Source organism: Myotis lucifugus, unplaced genomic scaffold, assembly GCF_000147115.1.
Source record: "Myotis lucifugus unplaced genomic scaffold, Myoluc2.0 scaffold_282, whole genome shotgun sequence".
Taxonomy (NCBI): domain Eukaryota; kingdom Metazoa; phylum Chordata; class Mammalia; order Chiroptera; family Vespertilionidae; genus Myotis; species Myotis lucifugus.
The window spans coordinates 48,180-65,056 of NW_005871330.1; the positions used below are offsets into that span (position 1 = coordinate 48,180).

A 16,877-nucleotide genomic window follows, 5' to 3' on the forward strand; every position below is an offset into this window, starting at 1 on the left:
TGTCAGACAAATGTGCTCGCACTTGTGAGGGTGCCTCGAGGAAGATGAGGCCGGAACCCAGCAGGATAGGGCCCCGGAGGAGGACCGCGGGGCCCCGGCGGGGGGTCCGCGCGTTGCCCACCCACAGCCCTGCCTCCCCGGGGGCCAGCTCTCTCCCCTCCCGTGGGAAGCGCTCTCTCCAGTCCCCTGCGCGGCCCTTCCTCGCTCTGCTGCTTCTGGTTTCCGTCAAGCAAGTAAGCGCAGTTTTTATTATTATTGTTGTTATTAGTATCAGTGGCACATTCTTTCTGATTACGGAAGCAATCTAGGCCTCTTGTAGGCAATTTGGAAAATATAAGACAGTATGAAGACAATCTAATCCAGCATCCAGAGGTAGTCACTGTGAATATTTTGGCAATTTTTCCTCAAATCCTTTCTCGATGCATTTTTCACACAGCTGAGATCATGATGCAGGAAACATTTTGCATCCTGGTTTCCCCTCTATGTCCTAGTCCACGTCGGTATGAACTCTAAATACTAGTAGCATTTAAAATCGCGGCATATAACCTCCTGTCTGTCTGCTTCTATCATCCTCTCACATGTGAGGATGTAGGGTGAATGGGTAGCTCTTTTTTTTTTTTTTTATATTTTCTTTCCTTTTTTCCTCCTTTCCTTCCTTCTTTCCTTCTCATTATAAAAATATAAGATGTTCATTGTTTAAAAAAGTAAACTTATAAAATCCAAAGAAGGATAAATACGGACGACAGCTCACCGTGATGCCACCACCCAGCGGTCACCCTCATTCACATTTGGGGGCTCATAGTTCTACCACTTATTTATATCTCCTTTTTAAAAACAACAACATAGGATCTAATTATAACTGTTATCTCACAATATACTTTTTTTTTCTTAACAAAATACACTAATAACACAGGCTAACATTTTTTGACCACTTACTATGCAGCAGGTGCGGTGCCAGGCTCTCAGCAGCCCTGTGAGGGGCGTCCTTTAATCCCATTTTACAGATGAGGAAACTGAGTCTCGGGGAGGTGGAACGCTTTCTACGTCAGTAAAGGTAGCTCCATGCATGAGGCTTAAGGGCTCCAAGGAAGTGTTCTAATGTACGTAACCGTTCTCTTTAGTTGGGCATTCTGGTAGCTTGTCTTATTCTCATCCAAGAAGTTGGAACCTTTGCTCCTTCCTTTTCAAGGTTCCGTTGCTAGACTGGGCTGCCATGTGAAGGAACCCCGTTCCATTCATCTGAGTAAAGAGGGGCCTTGAGGAATGTTCTCGTATTCCTTTGGTCCCTAGGCACCTCTAAGTCCTAAATCCCTGCTGCCCCCTAGAGGGAGGGCTGGGTGCCAGCTCTCATGTGGTCACCGACCAGGCTTTCTCTGGTGCTAGCCCAGGACCAAGCAGGCAGGGCACCCCGACCGAATTCGCGCATCCCAGTTCTCTCCAAGCTGACGTCCAGCCCTCGTAGCAGACTGCAGATGCGAGCCCCTCCGTGGTCGCCTGGAAGCCTTGCCTGGTGGCAGCCTCGTGGTCAGTGACCAGACGTTTCCGAGGGGCAGGTGGCTGCAGCCTGCCTCCTACCCCAGGACTTAATCCGTTAGCGGCAGGGCCATTGGGAAGGTTGACACAGAACCCTCACCTTTGCTTCAATTCTCTATCTCATAGTAAAACTGAATAGATCCAGCTAATTGTCTAGTTTTCTTCACCTTCTACCCACACCTATGCATTGATGGCCTCTGAGGTGCCAGGCACTGCTGAACTTGCACTTACCATTAATCACCTTGCTCAAACCCACACCGAGCTTCTGAGAAAACAATTATTACTGAGCCCATTTTACAGATGGGGAAATGAAGATTCACAGGAGTTAAATGATCTCCGGTGATCATGTAGCTCGTGAGCCGTGGAGCCACTGTGCGCTTGAGGAAATGCGCTCTTTCTTCCCCAGCATCCCTTGCAAGCTGCTGGCATACGGATATTTATATGTTAAAACAGCAGACTCTGCGGGGCCTCAGGCTGGCTTATGACACTGACAAAGCCGCCCCTCATGTGCCTGTTAGCATGTTCCCTCCCGCCTTTGCCACCCAGTCTGTTTTCAGAGCCTCTTCCCTCTGTCTGTCCGGCAGTGTGTCTATAATCCTGATGGCCCTCCTCTTGGTTCTCTCTCAAAGCCCATATTCTTCTCCACATGTTTACATTACAAGGCCTGGTGCGGACTTCATGCTGAATTTTGCTTGGAGATGCTCTCCCTCCGTGGATTATAAATGACCGTGGTGTGTTGTCTGGCAGGAAGTCTTCATAAAAATCCACTTACTGAGAAATTCTCAGGGATAGTTTTGTTTCTAAATTCAAGTAGAGAAATAATTCTGTCACCTCCTTCCTCCCCCCCCCCCCACAACTCATTTAAGCCAATTAGCAGCTGCTTTGGGCATCAAAACACAAACTCTTTAAGACTATTCAAGAAGTTTGTGGCTCTTTCATACATGGCTGATGGGATTGTAAAAAGGTACATATTTTTAGGTAAAAATTTTTTTTGGCGAGGATGATAGTTTGGCAGTACATTATCAAACCCTCTAAAAGTGTGTACTTTATGACCCAGAAATTCCAACTCAAAGAATTTCTCCTAATAAAGATGTGCTAAAGTATTTAACTCTGAATATTCTCATTACAGCATCATTTATATTAGCAAACAGCTAAAGCAACATAGATGTCCAAAGCTAGAGAATTTAAAAATAAATTATACCACATTCATCTCCAGAAAATGATCGTAGCTGTTAAAATGGTCATTTTAGAAGAATATATCTTCTAGTGAAAAAGAGGCCACAGAACAACACAATTTCCTTTTTAGTTAAAATAAAAAAAGAACAAGGATGCCCGTGTGCAGAGATGATAACTTCTGAGTAATACCATTGTGATTTTGTCTTCTCCCTTTTTGCTTATCTGTAATTTTAATTTTATTTACAATGACATATATTCCTTCTGTAACAAATAATATTAGAAGATGTATTTAAAGCAAGTCAACAGAAGAATATTCCGTTTCCCTGAATCCCTTCCCAGCCAAATTAGTCATTGATGCTGTTACCTAAGCAAGAAAAAGAGGAATCAGACTTGAGCTGGACTTTTCCAGAGGAAACATCACTCATGTACCTCCTTTCCTCGTTACCGTTTGGACCTGGCTGTGATTGAACTTGGATTTGCCTCTTATGTCTTAGGACATGCACCTGGGAAGACAGTCTGAGTTTGTCTGGCTCTCTGAGACTGACCAAATTCAGTGCTTTAGTGTTTCTTATGCTTTGTCTTTTTTTTTCTGTTTTTGAGCATGGCCATTAGTCATGACAATGAGCAGGGGATGGGGGAGTGTTAATCCAGGGACATCTCACATAAAGGACTGATTCTATTGTCTCTTCCTCAGCCGGGTCCCAGTGAGGTCCCCAAGAACACACACAGCCCTTTACCAAGAAAGGTCTTACTTTTGTGACTTGGAAGATTCTGGAAGTTTACAATTTATTTATCAACTTCTCTGCTAAACTTGTAAAAACAATATAAAGTTACTTATGGCCCCACTAGGATACAAAACATCCTAATGTGTTAATAAGCTTTCGTCTTGCCTCTTGGGCCATTCACAGGGAGATATATTACTAATGGAGATTCAACATTCATTAAAAACAGAAACCAAGGGATACATGCCAATTATTTCATCATCAATGTCACCACCATCATTATTTCTTGGCTAATCCCAGGGTTCCCAAATGGTGTGCTAAGGTGCCCCAGGGCACTGCTGTGAGTTCACAGGGGTGCTGTAAGATATTTTAATTTTTCGAGGGAAGCAGTGATCCATGACATCTGCCAGACGCTGTGTGAATTACTAGCTTGAGGTAGTTCATGGTTTCAACATTATATCATGCTGCATTCCTTTCGATGACCTTGTATTTGTGCAAAGCAGGGTTTTCTGAAGTTGCTGTGATAAAAAGCAAATACTGCACAGAAGTCAAAGTGGAACAAAGGTGGTGGTGTCCAGTCTGAGCCTTAAGTTTGGGAAGTAGTGTGATCCCCAGTGGGCACTAAGTCGTTAGGATGTAAATACTTACTAAGTTGTTTAGACCTACCTACTTAATAAGAGGGACTTTAGATATTTCTTTCAGCGTAGGGGTGCCATGGAATAATTATTGAGACACCAAAGGCACCAGGAATTGAAAAAGTTTGGGACCCTCTAGTCTAATAATGACCATATTTATTTTTCAAAAAGTTGGCTGTGATTCTTTAGAAGAAATGCAAAGAACTACTCACACACGTGATCATGAATGCTATAAGATTGGGGGCGTGGCAAGCTGGGCAGAGGGTGGGTATAGATTGGACTAATTACTCAGGAGGTGAAAACTGGCTACTGGTTAACCTTGTAAGAGTTGTGGTTTTTGTTTGTTTGTTTCATTTGTTTTATGGGGTTTTTGTTGTTGTTGTTTTTTTGGTTGTTGGTTTTGCTTTGTTTAGGGTGTGTGTGTGTTTGAATACCTTAGGTGGAGTATCTGCCCAATTTACAATGGCTCCTCACTCCCTGTTGTTGTACCTGTCTACTTCATTCTTTCAGGTTATCTACCCAGCCAAGAGAGCATGTGAGTTTGGTAATCCTCGTGAGAGGAGACAAAGCCTCAAAGCCAAATAACTGATTAACGGGTTGATCTTAGCCCAGATTCCATGTTCATGTCCCCTGCCCCGCCTCACCCCACAACTGTGCCTCTCTTTAGTGGGAGAACGAGGACAATAACTCCAGCCCTGTGCGAGGGCCTTGTACTCAGAGATGAAAGGCACATCACAGCCTCACAGAATGTACGGGGAAGTGAAAGCGATGGACAAGTGCCTCGCCGATGGCAGTACAATGTGATGGTCCATAGGACTCAGTCATGTGTGGGGTCAAAAAACACTGGAAAGAAGACTTACCAGCTCAAGACTTCAGTGAGAGAGGTGGGCAAGTATGGCCAGGGCTCACTAGGCTTGAGTGGAGCCTTGAGAGATGAGTAGAGAGCGAGCCAGGTGAAGACGAGGGTGGAGGGAGTGCCCGTGGAAAGTGCAAAGATGCGAAGTCATGAAAGAGCAAGACTGGGGTTGAGAGCCTTGGGACTGGGTGGCTGGGTGAAATCTTGAGTCAACAAGGCCAGGAGGGTAAGACTTTAGGCAAGAGAGCCCTGTGCTCAGTGGGAAGGGGAGACAGGGGCACCAGGCCAGAGGTGGAGGAAATGGGAAGCAGGGTTGGACAGAAATGTAGGAGGACAGAACGTGGAGGTGAAGAGAGGAGCAGAGGACAGTTCCTGGTTTCTGGTTTGTGACTGAGACGACAATGGTGCCAGCACTGAGCCACTAGGGAAGCAGAGGATGACAGGGTACAAATGTCACATGACTTTGTATGCCAGCTAATATATACAGTCGACCCTTGAACACTATGGGTTTGAACTGCATGGATCCACTTATATGTGTATTTAAAAAATAAATATTTGCACTGTTTTGATCCACAGTCTGGAGATGAGGATGTGGAGGGCCGGCTATATGCATTGATCTGTACCATTTTATTTAGGGGACTTGAACACCTGCAGAGTTTGGCATCTGCAGGGGGTCCTGGAACCAGTCCCCTGCAGACACCAGGGGACAGCTAAGTTTTGGGGAAATCAAAAGTTATGCATGGATTTCTGACTGCATGGGGCGTGGTGTCGGAACCCTAAGCCCGTGTTGTTCAAGGGTCCACTGTGGTTGTCTTAACTTTAGTAGCTTCTAAGTCAATGATGGCGAACCTTTTGAGCTCAGTGTGTCAGCATTTTGAAAAATCCTAACTTAACTCTGGTGCCATGTCACATATAGAAATTTTTTGATATTTACAACCATAGTAAAACAAAGATTTATATTTTTGATATTTATTTTATATATGTAAATGCCATTTAACAAAGAAAAATCAACCAAAAAAATGAGTTCACGTGTCACCTCTGACATGCGTGTCATAGGTTCGCCATCACTGTTCTAAGTCCTTTTGGGCAGAGAAAGTGTCTTACTCATTTTGTATCCCCTTCAATTCCTCCCTGATATAAAACCTGGCACACAACAACTACTCAATAAAAATGAGTAAATTGAAGAAGAAAAATCCCCCTTTAAAGCCAAAAGAAGTGGTACACAATTAGAAGTTGTTAGATAATCCAATCTCTAAGAAGGCCTAAAAAGTATATTCTGTATAACTAAGGTTCTAAGGCAGTGATGGCGAACCTTTTGAGCTCGGCATGTCAGCATTTTGAAAAACCCTAACTTAACTCTGGTGCTGTGTCACATAGAAATATTTTGATATTTACAACCATAGTAAAACAAAGATTTATATTTTTGATATTTATTTTATATATTTAAATGCCATTTAACCAAGAAAAATCAACCAAAAAAATGAGTTCGTGTGTCACCTCTGACACGCGTGTCATAGGTTCGCCATCACTGTTCTATGGGATGAGATAGTTTAATGTCAGAAAGAAAAAAATCCCCAAGCCTTCAGTAACAGAGCTTCTATCTGCTCAATGTCTTTGACTCTGGACCCACAGGCACCGAGGTGGGCTGGGGTTGGGGTGTGGTGGACACTGAGCCTGGGGTGCAGACCCCTGCAAGTCCTCTGGCCCTTCTCTGACACACGATTGAGCCCTCTTCACGTGCTGCCCCTCTCTTTGACACCCGCATGGTCTTCGAAGCAGGCAACTATTTATCTGGTAGGGTATGAAAATTCAGGATGAGCATATTGCATCCTCTTGAAATGTAAGCCTCTCTTAAAGACTTTGAAAAAAAACTTTTCATAGTTGTATTGAAACCACCATGATTAGATTATGGAGTAAATGTAAAATTCATATGTATCTTTTAAATAGGACATAAGATGCCAAACAAATTCTATTTCTTGGTGCAGGCCATGATGGGCACTTCAGCAGGAAGGTTTGAGAATCATGGTATGAGATGATGACAAGGCCACTCCTGTGCTTGCAGCTAAATAGGGGTCAACACAGTGTTTTCTGCTCAGGTTGCAGGATCTCTCCTTGAGGAGACAACTCGAAAGTGGGCTCAGTACAGAGAGAAGTGCCTGAGAGACTTACTCAAACAACCTTCCGGTAAGCACACATATTAGTTATTTATGGCCGTGTAACAAATGGTCCCAAAGCTTTAAACAATAAGAATAATCATTTGCTATGTCTCAGACCGAGCACATTGGGGGTGGCTTTGTTCTGGTCTACAACGTCTGGAGTGTGGTTGGAAGACTCAGAGGCTGGGGTGAAATCATCTGTAGTCTCGTTCACACCCATGTCTGCGGGTTGACGCCGGCTCTCAGCTGAGAGTTGAGCTGGGAATGTGGGCCAGAAAACTTCCCCGTGGCCTCTCCGTGTGGCCTGGGCTTCCTCACAGCACATTGGCTGGGTCCCATGGGCACGCATGACCACAGGTCAGGTCTCATTTTATGACCCAACTTCAGAAGTCCCTCTGCCACACTCAGTTGGTCAGACGGTTACAAAGGCTTACACAGTTCCAGGGAGGCCCCCCCCCCCCCACCTCTCACAGTAAAAGAGCATGTGAGATGGGACACATACACTTGTGGCATCTTTGATAAAAGCCATCTGTCACAGCACACTCACCACCCAATCACATAACTTGGGCAACTGTCAGAGATTAACCAGGGACTCTACTGAGTGTGTGCTGGGTGGGCTGGGGGTCCTCAGTCTCGGGTGGTAACTGCAATCACAGGTTTCTTTTATCCAGGTCTGCACCAGGCTCAGAGCACTCCGGCAAATTTGCTAGTAGCTTGGTCAGTCCACGGCCTCTCCTGCCCACATACTGACTCTTTGGGTGTGTCCAGATTTTTGTTGTAAGAAAAATAAAAAAGAATAAGGAGCCTTGGCTCACTGCCTCTGAGCGCCAGGGAGTGTGGCTGAAAGCTCCTTGTTTTCTGGGCTTCCTGCAGATCATGTCATTCAGGCCCTGGAGGTTGACAGACACTGGAAACTCTCTGTCCATTTTCCTGACCCAAAGGCAGTGCCGACCTGCAAGCCACCTGCTTCTCCCTGGACTGATTCCGTCAGCCCAGGCAGGCAGCAGGCGAGGCAGCCATGCTCCTAGCAGCTCAGCACCGCTTCACACAGATGGGGTGCTGACCCCTGGCAGCCGGGTCCGCGAGGTGCCTGCGCCAGCTCACACCTAGCAGATCTGCGCTCACAGGATCCCGCAGCCCTGGCTGTCCACCCTGAGATCTAGCCTAGTCAGGAGCAGATGGTGGGGGATGGTGCTTGGTTCTCAGAAACGAGGAGCCTGCAACATAGACATTTGGGATCCATCCTGAAACCCCTTCAATTGATTCCGGGAGGCCGATGAGTCTGAGGCTTCTGTTTATAGCCTCTTGTCACCAAGCACTGCAATGTACATCATCCCCTGAGCCTGACATGGCCCACATATTTCATAGTAACCTCCAGGCTAGTATTCAAATGGAGAAGTATGACTGACAAAAGCCTTCAGTTCTGCAGATGCCCTTACATCTACTGGTCCTTTGGCACATGTCACAGTAAGGGTGTTCCAGGATCTAACTGGTGAAGGCTTGACAAGTATTTAGAAAGTTATGGAACATACGGTGCTGGCTGGATCTCCCAGTGTCCTCCTGACCCAGAGTGTCTGTGAGAGTCAGTTCATGTAAAGTAAACCAAAGCCAGCGTGACGTACACATTGACGTAACCGAGGAGACCACTGCCAGAGGTCAGGGTGGCGAGACAAAGCCACAGTGCTTGGCTGCATGAAGCATCCTGCCTGCATATTGTTCCTCATCCTTGACCTTTCTGGAGAGGGGGATGCCCACGCGGGCCTCTGTGCAGGTGACTACCGCTTCTGAGGCCAGGAAGGTGGGCTCTGGTCTCCCAGTGCCTCTCTCTCCATCAGTGGGCCTGAGGCTCCCGCACCGCAGTTCATTCCCCTCTTCTTCTCTCTGCAGGCGTATTTTGTAACGGAACCTTTGATCGGTATGTATGCTGGCCTCATTCTTCTCCGGGAAACGTCTCCGTTCCCTGCCCTTCATACTTACCTGGGTGGAGTGAAGGTAATGTCTCATTTCACCAATTCCTGACCGTTTCTTTAAAGGCTGGTCCCTCCTGGCAGACCAGCCAGGGAGCAGAGAGAGAAAGGGCTCCAACCAACTGCTTTCCTCAAGTCTTCTTCTCCCACAAAAGGTGTCCTTCTAAGGTTACAGGTTCCTTTTTCTCTCTGCTTCTCCTATCTTCCTGCAGTTCTGTGCTGGATGTTCTGTTAACATACTAGTCCTCTTTTCTTTGAAATGATAGGGTCCAGGCCCGGCTTCCACAGAATGTGCTGCAGTGAGGGTCAGAATTGTCACTATCCAGCAGAGCAGAAAGAGGTGGGGGAGAAAGATGGGATGCTCACAGCCGTGCAACCTCGGCTTGTCAAACATCAAAACCACCCTGGCAATAGCATTGGGAGGAAGTGCTATTGAACTGGTGTTTTTAAGCCTCACGGGACTTGGATGGATAGTTTAACCCTCAGCTTGCCCTGGTCCTGCTTCAAGGAAGTGACTATCGTTTAGGACTTCAGGATGCTATCCCGCCCCACCTGCCCCAGCCAGCAGCCGCTTGGCTGTTTCACTGGAAGGAGGGAGGAACAATGACTGGTTAGAATTCTATAGCCTTTGACCGAAGACCATGGACAAATCTAAGAACAGGTGAAATCTTGAGGACTGTTCTCAAGAAACATAAGCAGTTACCAAATTCCAGGCAAAACAAAGTGAAATGGGTTTCTGAGAAGGCGAGATGGTGATATTTTGTATTGAATGTCAGCCCAGGAAATGGTCGCATCAGTTAAAATTTGGTTTCAACTTTTTGAGGCTTCTGATGAAAAGAGAGAGGTTTTGTTGTTGTTGTTGTTTGTTTGTTTTTAAAAATATATTTTATTGATTTTTTACAGAGAGGAAGGGAGAGGGATAGAGAGTTAGAAACATCGATGAGAGAGAAACATTGATCAGCTGCCTCCTGCACACCTCCTACTGGGGATGTGCCCACAACCAAGGTACATGCCCTTGACCGGAATCGAACCTGGGACCCTTCAGTCTGCAAGTTGCCGCTCTATCCCCTGAGCCAAACCGGTTAGGGCAAGAGAGTTTTCAAGGAAGACACATTTCTGGGAGGGAGTGCTCATGAAACTGTCCTTTGGAATCAGCCCAGGGGACATGAGGATGTGAGGCTCCAGGGAAGGTGAAAGGAAAGACGCTGAAGAGCTTGCTGGACCCGAGGGTTCAGCTCAGTGATGAGTGAAGAGCACAGGGAGTCAGGAGCTCTAAGCTTAGACCCCCTCCCTCTATTCTATCCTCAGACTTTTGACAGATTGCCAGAGCCCTCAGAGCTGTGGTTTTGTCTGTAATAGCCAACTCTTAAGTTCTTCTTGAGGAATAAGTGAGAAGGCACGCACCGAGTCAGTCACACAGTAGGTGCTTCGTCAATGGGAGCTGAGGCTGAGACTGAGTCCAGCTCCTTGGACCCCTCCAGGTCTTTAAGGCCCCAATTGTGGGTGGTCTCCTCAAGGGTACGTGGAACAGACCACCACCACCAGCTCCACCATCTGCCTGTTCTTTCCCGAGAGCTAGAAACAGAAGTCCATTCACTTGAAGAGAAAAAGTGATCACAAACTCAAACTTACAAAGAAGTGGAGTTAAGGCTTAAAAAAATGAGTTGTGGGCTTCTAGAATGTGCTAAGGGGAATGTGACTCGCAAAAGGTGAGAAGTTGCTTTTCCACTCAACCTTTTGTGCGTTAAATCTTAAGAATCCAAACGGGTTCTTGCAGTAAAAGGAAACTGTGGAGCCAGCGGAGGGGTTTAGAGAAGTAGGATGGACAAGCATTCCTGTGAGGTAAGATCAGAGGGGGAGCATTGTACTATGAGAAGGGAGCCCGAGTGTCGGTGGATAGAGGCTGTAACAGTGGACACAGGCTGTAAGGGCATATAAGGCTGCGGATGAAGCAGGAAACTATATGTTATGCTAAGGGTTTTTAACTTTCCTCTGTAGAGAAGCTTCTGTGGAGCTGCCAAAGGTGTTAAGGCATGAGAAGGACATGAGATGTGTGGTGTGGGGAGATGATGTTGGTAGCCTGTGGCTGTTGGACTGAGGCATGGAGGGGGTCAGGGAGGCAAAGCTACCTCAGTGGCTCAGAAAAAGAGACGGTGAGGGTAGAGATTCAGGCAAAGGCAGGAGGTTGGAGAGAACAGGAAAGAGTTTTAAAAATATCGGCAGTAGAACAGTCAAGACTTGTCATCAGGGGAAGTGAGTATGGAGGGACAGAGAGGAGTGGGAAATAGAGGAGAGAAAAACATTCCCCATTCCACCTGGCCCCCTTAACATCCCTCATCTGGCTGGTAGCCAAGTCCCCTGGCCCCTCTCCCCCTCCACCCGCCACTGCTCATCTTTGCTCTCAGCTATTGCTCCCCCCTCCTCACTGGTCCCCTGCCTCAGGTCTGGCCCCCTTCCAACCACCTTCACAGAGTTTTCTAAAATGCATATTGGATTATGCTGGTTCATCACCTACACCACTAAATGGTGCTCAAGACCTTCCATCGCATGACCCCGCTGACCTCTCTAGCAGTTTCTTCCGTCTCCACTCCAGCCAAATAAACAACTCCTAGGCCCCTACACCTGCACAGCCAGTTCCACCCAGTGCCTTTGACCACACTTTTGTGTCTATAAACCCAACTTTAATCCTCAGCTTGAAACTTTCATCCTAGAAAATTTTTCCAACTACTCCCCTAAGCGCAACCGCCCGCCCCGCCCCCACCTTTCTGAGGCCTCTTAGGTTCCTTAGCATTTACAGCGCTTGGTGACACTTGTATGTGCACATCTCCTCCACCTGCTCGACTTGGAGCTGTGTCTTCTTTGTCCATGCATTCCCCAGCACAGAGCAATTATGGCTGATGTGGAGAACATTATTGTCATTCACTCATTCAACAAATAGATATTGAAGACCTACTGTGTGCTAGCCATTGTTTTCAGTGCTTCGGACATATTAGTGACCAAAACCAGAATACAATTCCTCTCCTTGTGGGGCTCATATTCCAGCAACAAGCAATAATCAAGAAACATCACAGACAAGTAAAGTACAGAGAGTATTTGAATGAGTGTTTTAACTAAGACGGGAGGGAAAGAGATGGGAAGGTTGGAATGGGCTTTATGACAAGCTGATGTTTTAGCGAAAACTTAAAGGAGGGGAGGGGTTTAGCCAATAGAGGAAGAGTGTTCAGCAGGGAAGGAGTCGATGAGTGTAAGTTGCACACTATTTGGGCAGCATGTCTGATGAGCAAGGAGCAAGGAGGCCTCTGTGGCTGGAGTGAAGGGGGAAGAGAAGCAATAGGAGGTTAGGCCAGGGAGCATTGGGGCCGGGCCCTGCAGGACTCTGTGGGAGACCCTGGCACTCTGACCTGTTTTCTGAGCGCCCTGGGATGACTTTGAGTGAGGCGTCCCATGCTGTGACTGACATATGTTTAAGCTCATTCTGACGGCTGGCCTAGCTGTGGCCCATGATAGCGGAGGCGTTGACAAGTATTGGAAGGGGTCACGATAACCCAGTGAGAGACGAGGGTGGTTCCAGTGAGGGTGGTAGCAGGAGGTGAAAACAGTGGTCGGATTCTGGATGCGTTTGAAGGTAGAGACATCATGGACCAGATGAAGGTATGACAGACAGGAAACAGGTTGGGGCCAGCCTACTGAGATGATGGGTTTGCCATCAACGGAGACAGGAAGACCTGTGGGTGGAGCAGGTTTGAGGAGAAGATGGAGAGTTTGGGTTAGGACTTCTTAGGAAATGTAGAGACTTCCTGTTTTTCTTTCCATCCCAAATAAACAGTAGAGATGCTAATGAGCCCCCCAAGGGGAAGTAAAAGTCCCATTTCCCTGGGATTTTCCACGGCTTTCGGAGGAACGGGCCTCCCCACGTGCTCAGGGAGCCGACCTTTCCCCCAGAGCTGTGTTTACTTTCAGAGAACCCGGGAAGGGCCTACAGACGCTGCCTGGCTCGGGGCACTTGGCAGACGCTGGCGAACCGCACAGTTTGGCAGGATGACTCCGAATGCTCTGAGAACCACAACGTCCAAAAAAACGTGAGTCCCCTTGGCCCAGCGAGAACACGCCTGGGGCCCAACCACTCTGCCCTGCCCCAGGGCCCTCCATGGCCCCTTGGCTTTAGGGGCCACACAGAGAGCCTTCCCTAAGCTTGTCTGCTCCGGACTCACTTTTGCTGCTGTTCCCTCTCCCTGGAACACCTCTCCTCATTTTTTGTGGCTTCTTCTTATGTTTTTATTGATTTCAGAGAGGAAGGGAGAGGAAGAGAGAGATAGAAACGTCAACGATGACAGAGAATCACTGATCAGCTGCCTCCTGCACTTCCCACACTGGGGATCGATCCTGCCACCCAGGCACATGCCCGGACTGGGAATGGAACTGTGACCTCCTGGTTCATGAGTCAATGCTCAACCACTGAGCCACGCCAGCCGGGCGGCTTCTCCTTCTTATCATCCAGGTTTCAGGTCAATGTCTCCTTCAAAGCGAAGTCTTGTGTGGCCACCCCATCAAGAGTGGCCACCGCTCCCCACCACGCTCTGACCTTCTCCCACATTTGCCTCTCTGCTATGGAGCCTTCTCCTTAGAAAGTGGACTCAGTGATAGGAGGCGGGGCATGGGCCTGAGGGGACACAGTGAGCCCCGGATTCCGAGCTGAGGGTCGAGGGCCAGACAGCCCTGTTTCCTGTCCAGACTCTGATTCCTAGCTCTTCATACCAAGACCCTTCACCTCTCTGCGACCCTGCTTCCCATCCACCTCCGGGTGTAGGATCTATTGCACGCGAGCGCTGTGAGGATGTAAATAGTCACACAATTGTTAGTAGACATACGGTTCTCCAGAGAGGACCTGAGCCCTAGTCAGCACACCTGGGTAGGAGTGACCCCTCTGTCGCCAGGGCCCAGCGCCATAACTGGGCAGTGGATCACCATCGCTGCTCAGCAAATGTTCATTGGGCGCACAGCCAATCCATGCCTCAGACTTCCACCCACACATCTTCTTTCCAGGACTCTAGTCTGCAGTCCCCCAGGCACGGCTCTTCTCCCCAAACACCTCTTGTTTGTACACATCCCACCCACCTTCCTTCAAAGTGAAGAGCAAAAGGCAGCATGGCCAGAGGGAAAGGTGCTTGGGAATCAGAGGTCTGGGCCACATCTGAGCTTCTTTCAGACAGTCAGACGTGACGTGCCTTCTGGGCACTAGCCACTGGGGCTAAACGGCGAGTAAGACAGATACCACCTTCCAGGAGCTTAGAGTCTCAGGTGGCACAGGGACAGGTGGAGGTCCCTAGAGATGCCAACACAGCGAGTTAGGATTCGGCACAGTTGAAAAGGGGAGGGGCATCACCGAGCAGGCTTCAGGATTGCCCTGTCAGGTCAGAGAGAGAGGCAGGGACTAGACTGGAAGCAGAGGCGGGGGAGCAGGCAGGAGCCATTGCAGGAACTCACAGCCCAGGCAGAGAGAGGACGCAGTGGGGTGCAGAGGAGAGGGAGGCTGGATTTGCAGGATCCTGCGGAGGGAAGCAGTATGATCGGAGGCTGGGGGTGTGGTGAGAAGGCAGAGTCAAGGGCAACAGAAAGCTCCGGTGGGCTCGGGCCCTGAGGAGCTTTGAGGCAGGGGACAAGGAAGACTCCTTGCCCTTTCCTCTGTCCTGGGTTCTAGATATTTCACAACCACTTCTGAATTCTCTGCCCTCACTGCAGACTGCACACCATACCCCGCCCCTGCCCCGGGCTGTGGCTCACTGACTGTAGAGCCTGGTGGGCGTTGTGTGCCCTGGGCTCTCCCAAGTCTGTACCACCTTCCTCTCAGGCATGAAGAGCCTTCCATTTGCTCCTCATCCACAGGGAATTCTTTCTAAACCTCTTTTTCACTTTATTACTTGATTTAAGTTAACAAAATTCGATGTTTCTATTACAGTGTTACCATGTGACAGGTCACACCCCTTAACGGCATTAAAATGATACCCGTGGCTGAATTGGATTCAGCTTATCTCAAGCATCTGTCTGACTTTCACCAGGAACCAGACGCGTGCTAATTGCGTGGCTTGAATTAGACAAATTGTATGTCTTCCTTATCTCCCCTCCTGAACTAAGCTACTTGAGAACAATGACCAAATCGCAGTTCTATCTGAATGCCACCACCCTGTCCCTGGCCTAGTACTGGGATGCACAAAAGCCTTTGCATACGGTGGGCACATAATCAACACTGAAGAAATGGTGTCGCCGATTCTGAGTCAGCGGGTCTGTGGTGGAGCCTAGGAACCAGGTCGGGTGCTAAATGGGTGATTCCCATGTGCCGCTGGGGCCGGGAACCCAGGCCTCTGGGAGGAATTCACCGGCAGGTCCGAGATGCCTGCTGCTTCCTCTGGACTTAGGTCTGCAGCGGCCCAAGTGGGTGGACAGGGACAACAACGCTTTTCAAGGCAGGAAGTAAATATTCCTCTCTTTAGAAAAGTGAGGACAAGGGCATTGGCTCCTCCCCTCTGCAAACGGCCATCTTTTGAAGAATTCAAATACTTAAAAGAACCAAAAAAACAAAACCAACTTCTGGCCATGTTTACCTATGTTTCTAATAGAGGGTTGAACTCTTGCCCAAAAAAGTCTGGTGTTAGTAAATCTTTGTCCTTCAAAGGTTTGGCAAACAAAATATGTTCTCCCAACTGACAACACACTGGGGGTCCTTAAGCACATTAAAAAGTGCTTTTAAAAGGGATTGTGTATGTGTCTGCACATGTGTGTATGTGTCTGTATGTGTGTATGTGTGTGTGCACATGCATAAGTATTAACAAGTATGTTTAGGTTCCTTGGTATAGAATTGTGCTTAGAAGTGTTTGAATAAATTGTTATCTTGCCTTCTTACTTCAAGCTGTGTCCTTTGCCCTTATAAAAATACTTTCTATTCTCAATTAAATACAAAATTTAATTGCTATATGTTATCATTTTAATTTTAATGATAAATTTTAATTTTTAATATAACCTATAATATATATATAAATTGATACACATCTATTTTTCCAATATTTTATTTTGAAATAGTCAAACATATAGAAAAGTCAAAATAATAATAAACACTCCTAGATCCGCTATCTAGATTCAAAATGCATTCACATTTTGCCACATTTGCTCTCTCTCTTTCTGAAATATTTAAAAATAATTCGCAGACATCATGAGACTTTGCCACTAACTATTCCTCATGTACTTCTGAATTTTAAGAACATTATTCCATATAACTATACTGCCGTTATTCCAACTAAATAAAATCAACAGATTTCATCATCTCAACTAATGTTTCATCATACACTTCCCCCGTTGTTCTCCCTGCCCTTCCCCCGTTTTTATAACTTTTCTCCCCTGGACCAGGCTCTTCCTTCTGTTGATGTAATTGCTCCCCTGCTCTTCCTCACAAGTACCCATTGCCTTTGTCTCCTCATTAGAACATTATTCAGGCTTCTGCCCGGATCAGTGCGACAGGAATAGCTACCCTTTGGATCTCACTTTGAAAGGCCTTTCTATTTTTAGGTTAACACAGCGTAGGTAGTGACGGCCAGGATCTCTCCATGGCAAAGGCACATTCCTCCTCTTGGATTTAGTCACTAATTGGCAGGATGCTGCTTTGGTACCGTTGTTTACCTTGTTCTCTGACACATCTTCATCAGTGTTCTACCTTCATTGATGACGCGTGCTTGAGGGCATTCAAACTCTATCAGTCCTTCCACATTTACTCGGTGGCAGTCTCCTGAAAAGAAGACTTCCTCCCCTTTCCCTTTTTTTGAATATCACTATGGACTTAGAGA

The 16,877-nt window shown here is 47.3% G+C and overlaps 1 protein-coding gene across 1 annotated transcript in view; it reads left to right on the forward strand.

Annotated features, from left to right (window-relative positions):
* The first annotated feature begins 44 nt into the window (after positions 1-44).
* GLP2R (glucagon like peptide 2 receptor) overlaps positions 45-16,877 on the forward strand; it is a 48,855-nt gene continuing 32,022 nt past the window's right edge. Inside the window, exons 1-4 of the mRNA XM_023763362.1 lie at positions 45-233; positions 7,019-7,106; positions 8,966-9,070; positions 13,006-13,124. Coding sequence (XP_023619130.1) covers positions 45-233; positions 7,019-7,106; positions 8,966-9,070; positions 13,006-13,124 — 501 coding nt within the window. The remainder of the gene's footprint in view (positions 234-7,018; positions 7,107-8,965; positions 9,071-13,005; positions 13,125-16,877) is intronic.